At 50.5% G+C, this 19,821-nt stretch overlaps 5 protein-coding genes across 5 annotated transcripts in view; 1 reads left to right on the top strand and 4 right to left on the bottom strand.

Annotated features, from left to right (window-relative positions):
* Positions 1 to 742: 742 nt before the first annotated feature.
* Positions 743 to 2,433, bottom strand: BBA_09823 (transposase-like protein; the record flags this gene model as incomplete). The annotated part of the gene is made up of 2 exons (XM_008604920.1): positions 743 to 2,035; positions 2,077 to 2,433. The coding sequence occupies 2 exons, from the start codon at positions 2,431 to 2,433 to the stop codon at positions 743 to 745; spliced, it is 1,650 nt and encodes a 549-aa protein (XP_008603142.1).
* A 3,180-nt stretch (positions 2,434 to 5,613) lies between these two features.
* Positions 5,614 to 7,839, top strand: BBA_09822 (Concanavalin A-like lectin/glucanase; the record flags this gene model as incomplete). Its single annotated transcript, XM_008604919.1, has 4 exons — positions 5,614 to 5,739; positions 5,803 to 6,059; positions 6,112 to 6,380; positions 6,443 to 7,839. The coding sequence occupies 4 exons, from the start codon at positions 5,614 to 5,616 to the stop codon at positions 7,837 to 7,839; spliced, it is 2,049 nt and encodes a 682-aa protein (XP_008603141.1).
* A 1,154-nt stretch (positions 7,840 to 8,993) lies between these two features.
* BBA_09821 (translation factor (SUA5)) lies at positions 8,994 to 11,507 on the bottom strand (the record flags this gene model as incomplete). Its single annotated transcript, XM_008604918.1, has 3 exons — positions 8,994 to 9,550; positions 11,288 to 11,327; positions 11,382 to 11,507. 3 exons carry the CDS (start codon positions 11,505 to 11,507, stop codon positions 8,994 to 8,996), a joined length of 723 nt encoding a protein of 240 aa, XP_008603140.1.
* Positions 11,508 to 13,292: 1,785 nt separating this feature from the next.
* Positions 13,293 to 14,642, bottom strand: BBA_09820 (uncharacterized protein; the record flags this gene model as incomplete). Its single annotated transcript, XM_008604917.1, has 1 exon — positions 13,293 to 14,642. The coding sequence occupies one exon, from the start codon at positions 14,640 to 14,642 to the stop codon at positions 13,293 to 13,295; it is 1,350 nt and encodes a 449-aa protein (XP_008603139.1).
* A 2,973-nt stretch (positions 14,643 to 17,615) lies between these two features.
* BBA_09819 (Tfo1 transposase) overlaps positions 17,616 to 19,821 on the bottom strand; it is a gene marked incomplete at both ends in the record, with an annotated part of 4,130 nt that continues 1,924 nt past the window's right edge. The window contains 7 exons of the mRNA XM_008604916.1: positions 17,616 to 18,035; positions 18,095 to 18,555; positions 18,597 to 19,125; positions 19,188 to 19,304; positions 19,442 to 19,553; positions 19,586 to 19,687; positions 19,747 to 19,775. Of these exons, the coding sequence (XP_008603138.1) occupies positions 17,616 to 18,035; positions 18,095 to 18,555; positions 18,597 to 19,125; positions 19,188 to 19,304; positions 19,442 to 19,553; positions 19,586 to 19,687; positions 19,747 to 19,775 (1,770 nt within the window). The remainder of the gene's footprint in view (positions 18,036 to 18,094; positions 18,556 to 18,596; positions 19,126 to 19,187; positions 19,305 to 19,441; positions 19,554 to 19,585; positions 19,688 to 19,746; positions 19,776 to 19,821) is intronic.

Genomic DNA, 19,821 nt, shown 5'->3' with positions numbered 1-19,821 from the left:
TCGGGCCGCTCCTACAATATCTGCTTGCAGCCGTCTTCTTGAAGGCGTGATCATCTGCCCTGCAAGACTAAATATCCGTTCTGGCTCAGAAGACATCGCAGAAATCGAGAAGAGGTCAACCGCCATTCGCGATAGGTTCGGATATTGTCGTCGCCGGAGAAGCCAGTATTGAACCGGGTTATCGACCAAGCCGTCACCGGGTTCCGGCGTAGACAACCACTCGGCATACTCATCTTGTGTAGATGGTACTGATGACGCACGCTGAGTGCTGGCCTTCCTGACAGATGCCGTAAATTCATCCAAGCCGGTTGTTTTTCTCGCGGCGGTGTGAGGTTCCAAGATTGCATCCTTCTCAGTGTGTGAGATAGTATACGAGACAGTATATGACCATATTGCGCACGTATCTCATCATGGCACGTGCACGATAATTGCACAGCAACACGATAATAACTCTAGCAATGCGATATTTGTTTACAAAGAAATTGCCTTTTTTGTACCCTATGATGTCAGAAAAATCAGTTGGTAATATATTGTTTCACACTATTGGACACACTGATCCTTCTCGAAGGGTAGTCCTCTATAGTCTTCCCAGAGTTCTCGAACAGCTTCTTTACCCCTATCCAACCATTCTGGATGATCAGCCCTTGAGATTCGATGGCGGGCCAACGAAAAGCAGGATGAAGAACAAGGGCCGCAAGGTAAACGGGGCTGTCATCAGCAAGTGCATAGTGCTTATCCAGCTTCATCCAGCCGAGGTTGCAACCCACTCGCAAGTAAGGCTCTTCATCGTGTTCATGCTGCATCTTGGACTCTTCCAATGCCTCAGAAGCCATTCCATCGTCAGCAGGACTTCCCAGACCGCCCCATGTTTGCCCTCTTCAGGTCTGCCTTCCAGCCGCTTCATGGCTATCTTCAGCGGCTTCAGGATGGCCAGGTATTCTGCAATCACGGCCCAGTCTTCGCTAGTCATCTTATCGTCAACAATTGCAGGCTTCTTCCGACTCCTCTTTGGCATCGGCCTTGTCCCATTCGCAGTCCTCGCGGCGACGTATTGACCCCACTCCGTAACCTCCGCCTGGACGAGAGAGTCGAGAGGATTCCGAAGCTGATAGCCACGCTCCATCATCGCCTCGGATGAGTTGCACCGGGTAGCATTGTCTGTGATCACATCGTAAGTTGCGTGGTCATCAAGGCCCAGATCCGCATTTTCGATGCTCTGAAGCCTGTGGAGTTTTTCAATGCGCTGGCCAGATCGCTGAACCCAGTGCACAATGTTATGCAGTTTGCCAATCGGCCCTTTGGCCCTCCACAGCTTCACCTCTTCTTGAAGTTCCTTATCAGCTTGGCAATCTTCCTCGAAAGCGTCGGCATCCGTCCCAAACAATATAGATTGGGCCACAAGGTTAATGATGTGCCCGCAGCACCGAAGTCGGCGGTGCTGCTTCTTGAACCCAAGCTCACCAGCGAGCTCATCAAGACAAGTGTCGTTGCTCTCTGCGTTGTCTGTGATAAAGTATTCAACGCGGCTGTTGAGATTATATTCGTGGATAATTTCACTAACCCGGTCTGCAAGGTTTTCGCCACTATGTTGACCCTCAATTCGTGGCAAGCCAAGCAAGAATGTGCGCAACTTGCCTCCGTCGTCGAGAAAGTACACGGTCAGGTCGAGAAGGGAAGTGAATTTGCGGGACGTCCACACGTCAAATGATATATTAATGCGGCTGAGAGAGCGACCGAGCAGCTCAGTAACTACACCTTTGTGACGATTGAAGGCTCCTACAGTCCAATCGCGCATCGTGTTATGGGTTGGCAGACTGCCTGACTCAATAACAGCACTGTTTGTGTATTCCATAAGCTCGCGAAAGTATGGACTCTCTAGCTTGTTGAAAGAGACATTGTCGCAGGCCACCCAGCGAATAAGCAACTGTCGAAAGTGTAGCGGGTCGAAGGAGGCTATAAGAGCATTTATCACAGCCTGGTCCTTCCTGTGACGAGCGGCCAAGTTAACCATGTCCAAGATGGTGCGCTGTTTTTCCTAAAGGGTGACATTTGCCCGCATCTGCTGATGCGATGGACATCTTCCATGTGAGCGTTCGCTTGGCTCGTAGACGCAGCATCGTACATGTGAGTGATTGCGGCTCTTGTCCGATGGCACTCTTTGCAAAGCCAGAAACGGCGGCCGGAATTGTTTCTCTCGACATCGTATCCGTGCTCCCAGACCCATCCCGTCCGCTGCCTTCGTCTGTGCCTGCTAGCTACATACCCAGGAAGACGATTCCAATCAACGCCTTCGTAGCCAGAGTGTGCAGCTGAGGAAGTGGTGTCGGCGGTCGCCTCTCTGTTAATATCGAATCCGGAAAGGTCGGTTGCAGCATCGAGATCGCTGTAGGCGGTAGAATGGGGTTCTGGATCACTGGCATCCATAGAAGCCATTGTCGGGAGGGACTCTAAGGGACCGCCGCTAGGCAGCACACGGTGTCGACTGGCTAATGTCAATCCAAATAAATATATCTGTTCGATTTGATTTGATTACAAATCAATTTGGTCGATTCGGATTTGAATCGATTTGGATAGATTTGAATTCATTTGAATTCATTTGATTTGGATTCATTTGTTGACAAGTCTGGACACGGCCAAAAAGGTTGAGCCAAACAAAGCTAACGGAAGGGATGTCAAAGGCTGGAATCCATGCTCGCGACGCTACGTCAATGCAGAGATGGAGAAAGAGTTCAGCTACGCCCGCGCGTTCCTCCTGCGAACAATGACGCAGCCTCGGTTACTGAAGACGGCATCCACGAGAAGATCGGCTGCATGGAAAGTGACATGCGCAAAATAGAAGAGGATCTGGCTAGCCTCATTGACGTGAGGGAAGTAGGTCCCAAGATCGTCCTCATGGAAAATGATCTGGACAGAATGAAGGAGCTAGTTAGCCTCAGCAACGTGAGGGAAACCGCCTAGAAGATCGGCCGCATGGAAAGTGACCTAGAAGGGATGAAAAGGGAGCTGGCTGGCCTCAGAAGCGAGCGGACGTCCCTGGTTGGACTCCAGGAGCAGCTACAGATGCTTCTGAGTGCATACATGATTCCTAGCCAGCCCCCTTCCCAGATGTATCTTTCCTCACAGCCACCTCCCTACAACTAGGTGCTCGGGCAAACATCTTCTGCTGCTCACTATAGGTCGAACAAGAAGGGCTTTATAGAAAGTAGCTCAATTCTACAGTGACTTCTCAGGCATTCTACACACGTCCCATGCTCTTCGAAGTGATGTCTGGCCTCATGCCCACTAAGCCAGCCGAATGAAGACACAACGGCCGCAGCCGCTACCTTTGTTACCAGCACCTCAGGTCGCTCTCACAACTCTTGATTTGCTGCCAGTCTTTCAATGACCAGCAGCTCGCACACGGCACGACGGGCCTTGTGGTAATGCTCGCACACTCGCGACGTCTATGTAGCCGTCTATGTTTCCCGGCAAAGCCTGTATTTGATGCGCTGCCCGAGCATACTCTGCACTCAACACCTGCCTAAGGTGGCCCTGCGGAGGTGGTAGTAGAAGGCTTTTAGCCCGTTCAGGGACCGCTGCCACAATGGCCAGTTTGGTCATGCACACGAGCGGCGAAACGCTGTGCTTTCGTCGGGTTTTCTCTAGTACTGTTTCGGCGGCGGCGCGGCGCGGAAGAAGAAGATTTTTTCGTCCGTGCATCACTTCGGCGCGAACAGCGCTCCGCGCTGAACACTAGCACACAAAGCCTATCGCAGTCGGGGTCGAAATTCATGGCACGATCGTGTTCGGCAATATCGCAGCGTGGATAGCTGCGAGCCGTGGCATGACTGATGTGATTGTCAAGGCATTTCGTTTAGTTTTCAAAATAAAACCATTCCTTAGGCGACAGTGATGCTGCGCTGCACTGGGGTGTGGGTAGCCCTCCACCTAGGAAATACTACCGCTACAAGGGACAATAGGTCACGTTAGGTGTGAGTGTGTCGAATTCATCAGCCCATCTTCCTGGTCGAGCCAGCACGAAACCATGAACTTTGGAATCATCGAATTATGCGTTCCCACTTCTAATTCAGCTGCCGGACCCGCTCATTAACAGACACGGCAGACGAACGAGGAGCTAATGAGGTTTTCCTCGGCACTCAAAGCGCTAGTTTTTCATTGGCTCGCTAATCGAGGTACTATATAGGTTGATCATGCTTATTAACATGCTTTTAAGCAACATATAGTAATAGTAAAGCCATCATTAATGCAAATAACGCTGTAGCTTCTGAGAAAGCAAATCCTAAAATAGAGTAAGAGAATAATTGATTTTTTAATGAAGTGGAAAATAGATTTGACCTCTTCCTGGGTTAATTTGGCTTGTTACTATATTATGTATTGTTACATATAAAGATTCTTGAGCCCAGCCAAGTTATTGCATACTAATAATAATACACTGCCTCGTCAGGCCACTTCTGCGAGCGAGGTAATTGCTAGGCAAGGTCTATTCTTCGGTATAGCCGCTCCAAGACTTATTTCAGAGGCATTGAGCTGCAATCTTCAAGAATTAGCATCCGCGCTCGGTGTGGATGAATACGAGCCTCGTCATCTGATCTCCGGCCATCCGGTGTGGTGAAGCCGTGAAGGCACTGACTGCGGAGTCCCGCCGATCCTCTTCTTCCGGAACAACATGATTTGCAGGGGAAAATTGAATGGGCTGCCTGCTTGGCTGCGTAGCTGTGCAATTTACGGGTATCAGGGTTGGCGTGCAGTCTCCACCGTGAGCGTGGAGTTTTCGCGTGGTTCTCCGCAAGGCATCCTGACGGAAAAAAATCAATAGCTGCGCTCGGTTTCTCCATACCCTTGGTCTCTTCAGGGTTGCCTATACTGCCTGCGCTGTTGGCTCTGGGCTCAGAAAATACCAGCCAACTACCAGCCGGTAATGAGGGAACACGGTATTCTAATTCGAACATCAAGTGCTCCAACCTCTTTCCACTCTTCTCTGCAAGTGTCACCGCAATTTAGCGTCTAATATAGATGGGAGAGGGCATCCCGCCCATCCCGGCGACCAGCCGTGCCAGCTAACACGCAGCAGTAGTTCCATGACGCTTCGAATTGCGCCGCCCGATCCACTCGATGCCAAGGGAAGAACTAAGAGCACAGCTGTTGCGCGGCAATATTCGAGCACAGCAAGTCTTGCGAGAGATGTATTACCATCTGACAGCACTTTTGCAGATGCTGCCCTAGTATGCGTACAATTGTGTCCCATTCCATTGCCATCTGTCTGGGTTTGGGGAGTACCAGCGCCTGTTAACTGTAAGCGGGTGTGACTGGACCCAAGGTCAAGTCACTGCCACGCTGCCAAGGTTGCTTGGCTCAAATGGAAATTAAACTATAGCAACAGAGTACTATTGAGCACCACAAAAGGCCCGTTTTGTATCCGGTTCCACGTTCTAGGCAACTGATCCTTTTATTCAAGCTCCTCAATGTGGAAAAGGCATCTGTGAATGTGCTAGGAACGTGCCCCCTTACCGAGAGCGTCAAAAGCATATATAGGCGGCACTGCACTGCGTCGCTAACTTTGTACCACCTATCAAGGAGTGTATGCTGTGAAAAGTCTACATCGCGATCATCATCATGCCGTCACTCGTCTCTTGCCTTGTGGCAGGGCTCGCCGTTGCCGACCGCGCGGCGAGTCTAAGCTATACCTTGTCCAAGACCTACGATGCCTCCAACTTTCTCGACGAGTTTGACTTTCATACGGTACGTGAGCTACAGGCTTAGGTCAAACGGTCCCATATTCCGAAGCTAACCACACATCCCAAGGCCGATACAAATCCGTGGGCGTCAAATGACTATTTCGCTTTCACGACGTACCTGAATAAAGCGGATGCCGTTAGCAAGGGGCTTGTTTCTGTACAGGACGGCAAAATATATTTGGGAGTGGATTACAATACACGGACCTACGGCGCGGGGTATCGAAATTCGTTACGCGTCCAATCCAAGAATTCGTTCAAGCAAGGCTTGGTCATCACCAGGTTTAGCCATTTGCCCAAGCCTGTCTGCGGTGGCTGGCCATTCTTGTAAGAAGAGCACCGCACTATCATGGCAGAATTTCTGACTGATCGGAGTCAGCGGGACTCTCGGAACCGGGCGACACCCTGAGAACAGTGAGATTGGCATGTACGAAGGCTGGCATCTTTCCCCTGTGAACAAGGTGGCACTTTACGGTGGGCCTGAAAGCACCGGCCAATGCGTCCTGGACCAATCTGCTCACACAGCTGGACTTGTCTCAAGCAACTGCGACCATGAGTTCCAATATGGCTATGACCGATGGAAATACCAGAGTTGCCTGCCTGAAGAGACCCAAAACGGAATTTGGGGATCTTCTAAGGGTGGTATCCGTAAGTTCACCAGCTATAGGACTACTAATTCCCGGCTCCTAACAATGCATTTCCACATGTAGAGGCTCTTGAATGGACAAGCGACGCTATCAGGTTGTACAATTGGCCGATTGGCGCGGCTCCGAGTAACATCGGATCCTCGAACCCTGATACTTCTTCTTGGGGTACGCCGTCCGCGCAGTTCAAAGGGCCCGGTTGTGATACACAGGCATTTTCAAACCAGACGCTCCAGTTCAGGTTCCTTTTCTGCAGCAGTGTTAATGCAGCAAGTTCAGCCTGGTCGAATCTACCTGCAGACGGTAAGAACGGACCGACCTGCAAAGAAATCACTGGTGCGGCGCAGTGCATCGTTTACGTTGGCCCAAACCCACAAGAATTTAAAGACTTTTACTTCGGAGTCGAGGATATCCGCATCTTTGACCAAGACACCCAGAGCCAACTCTCACTAGACGGCAGCAGCCCGTCGTTTACCTTTGACTACGCGACAAGCCAGTCGTCGAGCGACAACTGGATCGGAATCTGGCCCGAAGACGACACACAAGCGCCGCAATCGGGCAGCGTCGCTTGGGAGTACGTCACACAAAGCTCGGGCTCTATTCGTGTTACACCTCGCAGTTCCATGAAAGCTGGTAAGTACAAGGCGTATCTTTTGTCCAACGACCGAACCATCCTCTCTTCTCTCCCAAGCTTCGATTACAGCCCAACCTCGGACAGTGTGGCTTTCAGCGTCAAGACCCACTACAACACCAACTGCGCTGGTAGTGCCAACAACAACGTCGACATCAAGCCAGGGAATGGAGTCTGTGTCAACACGAACTGCGGTGTCGGCAGCCTCGAAATTCCAAGCGTCGGAAGCTGCCCGAACGGTCAAGTTCGAATCAGCTACTGGCAGCATGCCGATTGCGCGGGCGACTGGTACGGTTACGGCTACGGAAGCAGAGATACCTGCCGCGGACTGTGGTCCAACGGCTGGGGCTTCAGGTCCTTGTGGCTGTCGTGCGCCGAACCCGACAGCGACTGCATCAAGCAGGAAACCTGCACCGCCGCCCCAGAGCCGTCCACGGAGGTCTGCCGTGCCACGGCGGACGCTGGCACGACAGACGCCTTCCATCTCAAGACCCGGTACAGCACAGGCTGCACTGGAGACGTCCACAACGAGGTCACCGTCCCGCACGGAAACGGCCAGTGCATCGATACAAACTGCGCCGTGGGAAGCCTGGATATCGACAATGTCGGAAACTGCCCCAATGGAGAGCTGCGAATCAGCTACTGGGAGCAGTCTGGCTGCTCAGGCAAGTGGTTCGGATACGGCTACGGCAGTAGGAATACCTGCCGAAAGCTGTGGTCTGGTGGCTCGAGCTTCAAGTCTCTTTGGGTGAGCTGTGCAAAGCAGAGCGATGACTGTGTCAGTCGGGGAACTTGCTCCATTGACGAAGTGCCAAGTCGCCCTGTCTGCTGATACACCAGACCTACAAAGTTGGAATAAGTTCGAGTGAGGCTTTCACTTTGCCATGGTCAGCGTGTCTAGCAATATGGTATTATCATATATGATGAAACCGTTGGAGGCCATGCCATAGCAGCCATACATAGCATAGACAGATCCCTCGTATATCGCATGAGAAATATATTATGACCACAATATATGGTGAATCGGTGATACACACGACCGCATCAAGGCTATCATCCGTAAAAGGTGCTTTGCTGCTTTTGCCAAGCCATGACTTGAGGCATTCGGTCGCTTCCATGCTCTCAATGCCTAAACGGCTCCTACGGTCTGTGAAGGTGGTCTTCGTGCCTGAAAACAGGCGTCAATACGTCTAATGCCATAACAGATAGGGCTGGGTAAGATTTCCTTTGGTGACTTCTGGTACTATAGGAGCAAGGAGGTACTTTGTGTAATCGTCCGGATCAAGGCTGATCCTCTTGTTCCGCTGCGCGGCTGCGCCCATCTATGAAACGTGTTCTTGGCCTCGTTAGCCATTTCTGACGTCTGAGTTGGGACTGTAAGCCTTGGGCCATGGCGAAACTTTGCAGTGGTGCAATGATCGCACTGCTGTGTGTAAAAGGAGGGCGCACAACAGTTAGTCAGCAGGGCGCCTCTGTATTGGCCGCCTGGCCGCTTCGCACCGCCGGTGGTGCACCTATTGGCCCCCCGGTGTGTAAGCGCTTTCTCCCACTACAGAGTCCTGTCACCACTAGGCAATGAGGGCGTGGGCAAGTATGAGTAGCAACTACAGCGCCCTCCGAGTATGCCCCTATTTCTATCCTCCGCAAAGCGCCGGAAAGAAGTTTATGGGAAAAATGAAGGAGAAGGCGATTAATGGTTGAGTGTACACACTAGGCTGTAACTGTACAGCTGTTGATGGCCAACTTCTAGGGGACGGCAAACTATGTTCTAAACTTCTTTCTAGCTGGGTTGTTGTCTATAGTCATTGATTGCCTATCTGGTCGCACAGCTGTCGAGATATCCTATTCAAGAACCGCACCCGTCGTCTCCAGCAACTGAGGGAACCATCTCTTGGCCCTGTCCTTGAATACTTCGTATCCAGCACCCGCCCGCAGGACGCGCATGTTTTCGACATCAAAGTTGCTGCCACCGCAACCATACGTGTGTCATTTTTGCAAGCCGTAATCGACCACCAAATCGACGGGATCAAGCACGGATGGCTCGATGTCCTCGATACGAAACCGCTGCCCTTGTCCAGTGGCATTCGCAGAGGTCCCAAACATCAGCATGCCGTCCGGGTCGGCATCACAGAGCCTACCAAGCTCCCGCAAAAAACGCCCCTCCGGTATTGCGATGCTGACCGTGTCTCCTTTTGTGACTTGGAGGAGTGTGGCCTTATCCAGTGCTGCCAGTCGCGGGTGAAGGTTAACGACATCAAATTTGGCAATAATTCCAACGATCATGCCCATATCTTCCGTCAAGGCCCGGGTAAACTCAAACTTGATGTCTGGCAGCACGTGAATCTCTCGGTGCTGCTGATACGTCCCGATGATGCCGATATTGTGGCTCTTTTCGCGGCCTTTGGCCGTAAAGATCTTCTGAACCCCTGTTTGCGTGCTGGCCAGGAGCGCATAGCCCACGTCGGTGGGGATAACGACAGCTCCGCCTGCTTTGAGTGTTTGAAAAGCTTGTCGGGCATCGCGAGAAATAGCTGGCACGCTGCCTGCTTCGGGACAATATGAGTAGCCATGATTCGGATGCTGTGAATGCAAATACCAGTCGAGAGAAAAGTGGGATAGGTTTTGCGTCAACAAATCTCGGAAAGTTACTGGCATTAATGGACAAGATGGCTGTCTAAGTACGTGAAAATAGTGTGAGGTGGGGTAATAATGGCGACTTAAATTAAACTTGTCGGAACTCCGATCAAATTTGGCACAGCAGTTCCGCTCGACGTCTTCACCCCGAGACAATCCTTGATAAGGATAGAGAAATTGGTCGGAAAAATATTCATCCGTCGCTCAACTCCGATCGCCGCGGAGAGAGAGGTCGTGCTACCGCGGTTCGAAGCCCGGAATTCCGCTGTCAAGTCCGGAGCGGCAAACTCGTCAGGGTCCCTGGCCTACGACTATACAATGCCACTGTCGCTCTCGCAGAGCTTGCCGTATCAAAACGGTTATAGAACTTTTGGTTATGGAGAGCCTCAACATTCTACTTCGTGACAGCCTCCATGCACTATATTCAAGAAGATGAGGAAGGTGTTCCTATCCCATTGTTCTGTACGCAACACATCACATGTTGTCCCATCTTCTAGCGACAGTAACCCTTGGCTGTGCCGTGGTAGGCACTGCTTAAGCGTCGACGGACTTGACCTGATGCCAGTCTCAGATGGCTATTGGATATGCGAAACCAAGCCGTATTTTGTTCGTCATCTTTCTCTGGTTTCAACGGGCTCAGAGAATGTTGCTCGTTCGATCCGTCTGTATTGATTGATGGGGTGGCATAATCTTTGGCGAAATCTGCTTGGTCCTCGTTGTATGCTAGGGTGAGCCCCTAAAAAGCATCGACGCTTTCTCCAAGTCGTGACGAGGACGGTCCTCTTTCATGAATAATTGCACTGTCTGATGGCACGGTATCTGGCTTTTGATTCTGGGGCAATCCACGTCGACGCATTCATCGCCTCTCCGCCGCATTTGTCATTTTCTTCCCCTTAAAGGGGCCAAGAACAATACCCGCCAGCAGTTCTTGATCGTTCGGGTCCTGGATGACTACGATCAAGTCACCGATGGGATCGAGAACTGTCATACTCGTATGCATCTTGAAACTAGGGTTGTAGGTAGTTGTAAGCTTCCAAAAGTAGCAACTGTCTTGTGAGAGAATAATAATTACTAGGCATGTGTAGGGATGGCCGACCTCACGCGTGAGCTGTGTGCGGGGAAACAAGCCATTGGGCTTGACCTACGTCGCGAGCCCGCCAAACCCTTCATTGCAATGTCTCACCGAAAATGGAGCCGCTCAAGGGCACAGCAGTAGGACAGGACGTTTCGCCGGTCCTACTGCTGAGTGGGCGGGTTCCATCGCTCCCTATTGGCTGATACCGCCGCAATCGGATCATGAAACTCATAGATTTTATAGATATTGTGGGTTACCGAGACCACTCATTTTGTTTTGCTTGTACGGAATGTATTATGGCGTATGTGGATTGTATTTCGTGCTGCTTCGATACTTTATTCATAGGTGGTGCAAATGGGAAAATCCACCTCGCGAGGTTCAGTTATGACGAACACAGATTTTCGGACTCGTTACCGACTGCCAAACATCCTGAGAGAATTTCGCCTTCAGCAATTGGCAGAGCGGGCTTCGTATGTGGTTTCAACTGGTGTGACGGCTGGGCCCATGCTGTCAATCCCTCACAAAAACCTTTCTCAATCGGCCGTTGCCACCAGCTCGTGGCTCTGCTGACCTTCACCCGGATCGTAGCTCTCAACTTGCCGGCGCATAGTCTATAAAATCATCGTCAGTTGTATTTAGATCCCCCCGATCTCGGGCGATCTTACCATGCTGCGCAAGGCGACCCGAAGAAGAGAAACTTGTAGTTGTGTGAAGGCGAGGTAGAGTCCGATGAGTCCGATCGCAAGGGAAACAGTGCCGAAAACCACGGCTGCGATTGTTGAGGCATCCATTTCCAGAGCTCTGCTTTACATTTTTGAACACCCGGTGAGTTTTTTGAGGCATCCAACACATGAGCCAGTTACCGACATGCCAGGACGTATTTTTTAACGTAGATCTCAAAAGAGCTGATGCTGCATCTTTAGTTCTCACCGACGGAAGGCATTCGGAGTTTGATATGGACGACTGCATCGCAATTGCACCGCCTGCACGGTTCCGAGATTGAGGCGCTCGTTTCTTCAAGCCTTGCACCTCACCGACTTGAGTTTGCTGCACACAGCCGCGTCTTGCACAGCATCCGCTGTACAAAAGCAAAAGCTTGAAGGTGGTGGAAACTGAAAGAACCCTTGGTTCTGCTGACGGGCCGGAAAAGCATTCAACGGAAAGGGATATGGTGTGAGCTTCCTGTTGCCCTCGCATGCATAAGTGCAAACTCATTGTACCGAGGTCCACGCGTCAGGAACTTTCACGGGCGCTGACTTGCCGCCAACGCCGCGTTCCTTCTTCAGTTTCGTCCTTTCTATGCGACAGATGGATGTCTCAGCTAGGAGGAAGGTTCAGGCACATGTCGGTAGGGTCTTTCGCAAGCCGGTCAGCGGCTCTGCTGCCCGGGATCGTGACGTGTCTCCCGTCACATAGAGTAGAACAGCCGTAAGATGACTGCCATCGGTGGCGCTGGTCCGCTCCTTACGATTGCGCGCCACCATTTCTTAAGTATTCACTACCTACATCTCGTTTATTCGCCCTTTCTGATTTACGAGGCGGCGATGTCGACATGAACTGTAAACTAGTTTTGATCTAGAGAGTGGCTGTTCGCCGTCTATTGACGCCTCACCGGTGACAAAAAAGTACGTCAATCTGGCGCAACCCCTCTAACCGAATACTGCGCTTGCCCGGGATGCGAAGTCAAGACCGTGGAGATAGAGCGAGCTGCTCGCGAATTTGCTGCTATAATCCCGGAGCATGAATTCAGCGTGGCGCAGATCATGTCCTATATCCAACGAAACTGGGTCTCGCCAGCCGTCGCACTGAGGAACAGCAGGAAATGGGTCACGCAAGCTTTGAAGGAGAAAGAGGACCATTGTAGGGAAAGCAGTTCTGCAGGGGCGGTCGGCTCAGTGTCATCTACCGCTCGCGAGGCTGCAGAAGAAGGTGAGTTAAAGTGGCTGTAAGTTCCAGCTGCTTAATGAGCCTGAGAGCGAAGAGGAAGGTGACGAGGCTGGTGAGGCGGGTGTGTAGGTCGATTGAGGTGAATGATGGTGGTAATGGTGTAATGGGTGTCCACCAAAGGTGGACGCTGCTATTCTGCTGCTGCTCAGCACCTCTTTCAGAATTGTAATTTCAATTGTCGAAATCCGTTACACTGTGAGGCTGAGGTAAATGGTTCAAAGTACTGTGGGTTCTGTCTTAGACCCCAGATGCCCCTAACTGTGCCTTTCTGGGTTTTGCAACAGTGACCTCTATAGGCTGCTGTGGTTATGACTTCTGCCGCCCACAACACAGTCAATTTCTGATGCTTTAGAAAGTAACTCGTGCATACAAATCGCTGATTCAGGGCAGTCAATTGAGTTTTAATGGAATCTGATTAATGGATGCAACTAACAGTAAATCGGTGCTGCAGAACTCGCCTGCAGTTTTGGCTGCGGCCCAATTGGCAGACTTCATCTCGCAAAGCGGCAAAAGCCATAAATGTCAAAATGAAAAGGGTAATTCTAACGGTGCACCGTAAAGCATGCCAGTCTGACATTGTCATCACAGTGTCACCTTTGCCTACTATAAAGCCTATGGAAATATCATATCTACGGGACGGCAGATCCGCAACGCAGTACCCAAAAGCCTGCGGGCGCTATGCACGGTGCGCACGCGAGGGCGCTGTTGGTGTCCTGCAACTTACGCTCGAGATAAACGATGCTAGCGGAAATTATGTCCCACTGAGGAGGCTGGAACGCCAGCAAGCCCGCTTGGTCCCAGCAAGTCTGGACCGCCACCAGACTCTGCCTTCCCTCTTTGTCAAAAGAACGAAGATGGGGGCTGCCATCAAGGAGCTGTAGCGCCTCGTTCACAGCCGCTCTGTCTTCTGGGATGTAACCCGCTCCCATCTGCAGCAACTCGAGCCACACCGGCGGCATATCGTGATGAATGAGTATTTCAGAACCGTCTTCTTCCTGTTCTGCAATAATATAGGCAGACATGTGACTCAGGTAGAGAGAGGCGAGCTCACTCGTTTCTGTTTGGTTTGTATTTGGGCCGAATGCGCCCTTTTCGATGAATCCTTCAACCACGGCCTGGTCAGAGTCTTCGATATCGTGGTTGTTGAGCGTTCGAGCACGAGCCACCTCTCCCATTAGAACTAGCCCTGCGTTGGCATCGACCATGTTCTCCAAGATCTCAGCAAACTTGTTACAGGACTTCAGTAGCTCGGTTTTCCTGTTCTCATCTGAGGGGTGGTCCTCAGCCGTCTCGCATAGTTCTCCAACTTGGTTGAGACCATCAATTGCCTGCTGCTGCTGCTGCTGCTCCTCCGGAGGCGCGTTTTTACGGCGCTGGCACGCCTCGTCAACGGCGTCCGGGTATCTTGGGTTATCGCTCCTGAAGAGACAAACTAGCCATAGCTTTAGCTCGTTGCCATTGATCTCGGGTACGTTCTTTCCTCCAATAGATTCTTGGAGGCCTGCCATCGCCCCATCAAACCACGCTACGGCCTCGCCAACTGGGTTGTCCCAGTTCTTGACCGCTGCCAGGATATCATGAGCATAAGGCGAAAGGGTCGTAAACGCCACCATGACTCCGCCTCGTCCGTTGAGGTGGAGCTTCGGGTACTTGGTCGTTTTTTTGGTCATGGTTGTGCCCGCTGGGCAGCGAATGTCACGCTTCTTTATGCATGACTTGCGACGCGAGTAGATTCGCCCTTGCTTCTTGCGCGGCCCGAGAGGGTTGCCTGGTGTTCCAGGCACGCCGACCTGCTTCGGGGGACGGGGCCGATTTAGCTCAGACATACCACCAGGCATGTTGCGCAATGGAGCGTTAGGGTTTCCGCTGAGAGCGTTGACGCTGCCCGCCAAGCCCCAGGTCTGTAACCCATTTTGGACCAGATCGAGAAGCTCGCGGGCTGATTTTGAGCCAGGCTCCGGAGGCCGCCGGGCTTGCATGGTGGCCGAATCTGCAATGGTTGTCCCAACCACGATAAGGAGAGTAAACAAGGCAATTTTCATGTTGAGCAAGTGCTGAACGAGAAACCAAATTCGGTTAAGAGAAGTAAAACTTTTGAATAGAGTGTAGTTGGCAGTCTATCAAGCTGAGTAAGTTGTCGTAAGGATACAGATAAGGTGTACTATTAGATCTAAATATACTTTCATAGTGACGCTCCTTTGTGCGGGGGGGTTAAAATGAAGCCTAAAGATTTATCTAATATAATATTGCCACTTTTCGGCATTACTCGTTGTAAACTAAAGCCGATACTTTCGGGTGTCGCTCTTACAATATCAACCTCTGTAAGTGAAAGCTCAGTCGAAGTGATATAGCGCACCTTTTGGCAGCTATAGCCCGTGCACCGTTTAAGATCACCGAAATACTAGCTCTGACAGTGTACTGCTATTAGCACGATTTTACGAAGACTAGTTACTGCATGGGACGCTCGGGCTGCATCTGCCAGGATGAAGCCCACCCGCTGCCCATGCAGTAATTAGCCGTTCGTAGCACCTATATAGCGGCTAGTTATATTATATTACATTGTCAGGAGCCCTATATATTGCCAGTATGACCACATGTCCAATATACGACACGTGGCTCTCTTGAAGGATCCGTCATCAAGTAACCGCTGCAACAACATTTCGCTCTTGAGGTCCTAAATCCTTAGCCACGAATTTGAGCACTCTAGTGTTTCTCATGGTAACACTGCCCAGCTGGTTACGACGAGCTATAACCGTCAACTTCGCACCAGAGTATAGCCTTTCAGGCCCGGCAGATATAGCAGGGATAGACAGACTTTTATAGATTGGTTGATTGACTGATGATCTAGGTCTGTTTGCGTCCGGTCCTAGGCTTTTAGACGTACTATCGAGCTTTCTACTTGGTGAGATAGGTAAGTTCAACATCCTGACTTGTACTCTTATTAGAAGCAATTCCTAATGAAAGGCACTAACGGAGAGGAAAGTCACTAACCATAACTAGTCACCACGCAGGCAATGATTGCGCAAAGTAATACAATGGGTCGAGAAGAAAAGTGGAATGAAATTGACACCAACGAGTACAAGAACCTAACCGCGGAAAACCCGGAAGTCCAATATAACTAACGGTAACCTCCGTCTATCTGGACCCGTTTCGATACGCCGTGAATATAGGCTCCGCCACAGATACCTGGCGGATGGAGAACCCATCCGTCACCATCCGTAAATCCAAAATAGCCGCCACTATTGTTGCCCACGCCCGGCTACCGGCATTAGCCCTGTCATCGCAAGTGATAACCTACCCCAATTGCTCGAAACTGCCATCGCCATGCGCGCTAAGCCTCTCCGGCAACAAGACCAGTATAGTCCGCCCGTCCCGCCTATCTTCTCGTCACCTAACGTAGCCTTTAGCATCACTTTAATCGCCCATTACAGCATCTTCTCCCGCTTCATCTACTTTTACGCTAGCGCTGAATACCACGCTTTTCTCAAGTCCGATGCAGACTGTTAAGCCTTGGCTGTTCCAAAACTTATACTCTTCTTGACGCATCTACAACCATCCGCCTCCGTCGCCTGCAGGGTGAGGAATCAATCCACCCACGTCCACGAGTACCTTCTGTGGATGGAATTGACGAGTTAGTCAGCAGGGTTACCATGGATTGAATCCACGAACCCTCACCGTGGATTGGTGGCCACAATATTGAAGTCGCTGACAATCCTCGCCGTACCCGCCTAATACTCCTGATGAGGTAATTTATGGGACCATTGCCAAGCCTGACTTTTTGCCTGACCCCCCTACTCTCGAGGGGAGCTTCATTTTCGCGGCGCCAGACAGCTACATCAATCCATCCATATCGTCCATCAATATGGCCTCGACGGTGGATTGATTGATTATGTAATAAATTAAGCCATGGATTGATGTGGACGCCAAGACATGTCAATATGTTGATCAATTAGTGGATTTCGTGGATTGATTCCTCACCCTGGTCGCCTGGTCTTAGTTAAGATAATACCCACGGCAACTTATATCCGATGATGACGACGACAATGGCTCCACGGGGTTTTAACTCCTGCTATATACTTTTGCGGATTGACGCTGCTTTGTATTGAGCGGTTTAACTGAAGCCTGAACATTTATTTAATGAGTAGTGCTATTTACACAATAGCTTTTTGCTTAACACACGACCTTGGTACTTAGAATTTGTTGGCTAACACATTATCAAAGTGCTTCTTTAGTATTTTTTTCATCAAATCCTATTTATTATTCAAATATTATTCAGAACTTTCTCTTTTGAAAAAGAATTGAATGTTTAAGACCAGAATAACCTTCTCGTATTTAGTGGAGCTACCTTTGAATTCTAAGTACTAAGGTCGTGCGTTGAGCAGAAAACTCTCGTGCAAATAGCACTACTCTATTCAATACAACGCTGCCACTTTTTCGGTATTACTCGTCGCAATGTGAAGCCGGCAATTTCGGGTTTCGCTCTTGAATCGTTAATCATTGCAAGTTGAAGCTCGGTCGTAGTAGTATCGCGCACCTCTTGGCAGCACTTGCCAGAATACACACCTTATGCATCTTACCCAGTGACTCTTGTAAACCATACCTGGGCACATGGTTGAATATGGTTATTTTGGGGAGCCGTACCATAACCACGAATAACCATCAAACTCAGAACCATAACTGATTATAACCACATAACCATATTATAACCATGACTGGCAAGGTGGTATCATGTGATCTAAACCCACTCAATTGCATCTAATATCTGACCATCTATATCGTCATCTTCATCCATCACCGAGGCCTCCATGGGAAGGCCCATGCCACTCAGTTTGGAAGGTTTAATATGACCTTCTCGTATCCAACTGCCAATACATTCAATTCTCTGGATATTGTGGCAAGACAAGCTAAGCCTGTCCCATGAACAAGTCCTTCTAGACCCAGAAAATGCCCTCTCAGGCTCCGATGATTCTGCTGGAATGGACAACAGAGTGATGGCCATGGCATAGCCGGGGATAGCGCGACTTTTGCTCGCTACGAGACCACCAGTCGAGGGGACTGCAGTCTATCCGGAAAGTTGGCTGCTCAATGAAGGCGCCGAAGTCATCATCATCCCTTGTGTCGGCTGTGATGACCTCCATATCTTTCATTAGCAAATCGAGCTCAGCCCCACGCTGTCGGGAGGTCATTTCCAGTGGAGGCGACAGCGATGGTGTAATAGCGTCTGATTCGACTCGCGTCACGCTGAAGGTCGACTCCCATAGCTCTTTCGCGGCCGCAATAGCGGGTTCCACCCATGAAGTTGGCCAATTCTTCCGAATATACGCGGCTCTGCGGGAAGGATCAAGAAGAAGAGCCGCAGCATAGACAGGCGTCTCGCCAGTCAGATTGTAGTATTTGTTCAACACGAACCAGCCCTTTCAATAGGCCGGACCATCCGGAGATCTCGATGGTCTTCTTGGGAGTAGTGCACCTTGTTTCTCTCGTAATGGGCAAGGAGAGCGTCCATCAGAGATAATGACTGCGATATTGACGACTTCTCCCCTTCTGCATAGAGTGTGGCGGAAGCAAACGGTTGGAGGAACGTGCGGGCCTTGTCAAGGAAATCCCAGTCCTGAGCTTTGAGGCGATTATTGCCTAGAGCTGCTTCATGATCCGTCATGAAAGCCTTGATCTCGGCTTGCTTTGTGATAGCTCTGTCTATGACTAGAAACCAGGAGGACCACCGGGTTCTGTTGTCAATACCAAGCCGAAGACCGACGCTGTCATCCCAAATATCCGCGTGAAGAGACGAACTGCGAAGCCAGACGGCTAGTTCGTGGAGCTTGCGGAGGGGGGTCAAGCCCTGGATGCCAGAGAACTCATTGTTGCCAGATTCAAGGCTGTCCCGGCCATCTGGGCAGTAAGCATGCTCGTGGCCAGACTTGCTCCTATACCGCTCTTTTGATAGCGTACAATCTGTTCGCTGTTCTGCTTCTGGGACTCGAGAATATCTGAAAAGCGCACTATCAGTTCTTCTCCGGAGACATCAGCTGCAGATTCCAAGGCGGCAAGAAGAGCTTCCCGTGATGACGCTAGCAAGAATGCCTGGAGCGAGAGGTGGATAATATGGCCTATACATCTGATACGACGTTGTCTGGCGTTGAACTGGATCTGGTGCTCAGTCAATAAGCGAGACTGCATCACCTCCAAGCAGGTGTTGTTCGAGGTCGCATTGTCGCTGGTGTGCCATCCCAGGTTCGACTGAATGTCGAATTCTTCAATGACCTGAAGAATTAGGCTGGCCTGCTGCTCACCACTATGGGAATAGCGGCATTCCGGTAATCCTAGCAGGGCCTTTTGCAGCCGACCCTCTGCATCCATCCACTGTGCGCATACAGCCAGCAGTGAGTGTCGATGCGGCGATGTCCACAAATCCGATGATATGTGGATAGGGCTGGCACTAATAGCAAGACCTTCCTTTATCTGTCCTTTGTATAGCTCGTAATTAGATGCAATAAGCCGGACGGCGGTTCGGCGAGACGTACAGTGTACGAATTGGCCTGGGCACCTGGAGCCAATCCGATTAGAGACCAGCCGTGTGCCATCATGATTGAGTTTGACAAATGCAGGGGTGCAGAAGAAAGGAACACGTGGTCACGTGACTACATCAAGAGTGATCGATGGATCACTCATCGATAGTGCAGTGCAATATGATTAGTTATTAGATACGGTTTTGACGTGCGGATCTAAAGCAATATAACATCGAGGGTATTCAGCGCGCTCCACATTAATAACTTACTCTCGTGGCCTGATTTAGGCTCGGCTGACCCGGTGAACACGTCACGCTTTGATAACCGCATGGTGGAAAGCGCAATATACCCTCGACGTAGCGAGGTAAGGTACTAGATAAACTATAATTTTATAGCTGAGTGGTGTTGCCTACTATTGATTGTGGTCGATGCCGAAAAGCTTCGCACTTTTTGAGATATCGACATGGGACTTGTTAAAGCGGTCAGCCCTCTTAGTTTCTATCGTAAGTAAGGCACTATATGTCGCAGGTGTTACACACGCCCTAATGCGGTCGTGTGGCACGTGCGTACTGACAATTTGTGACTCGCCTTGTAAAGCTTAGACTAGATAGTAAATGTATACTATTTGGTTAAGGGGTGGTCAACTTAT

This window comes from Beauveria bassiana, assembly GCF_000280675.1.
Source record: "Beauveria bassiana ARSEF 2860 unplaced genomic scaffold BBA_S00069, whole genome shotgun sequence".
Lineage (NCBI taxonomy): Eukaryota > Fungi > Ascomycota > Sordariomycetes > Hypocreales > Cordycipitaceae > Beauveria > Beauveria bassiana.
Note: the sequence above shows the minus strand (reverse complement) of the source record. Positions and strands in the feature narration are given on the sequence as shown.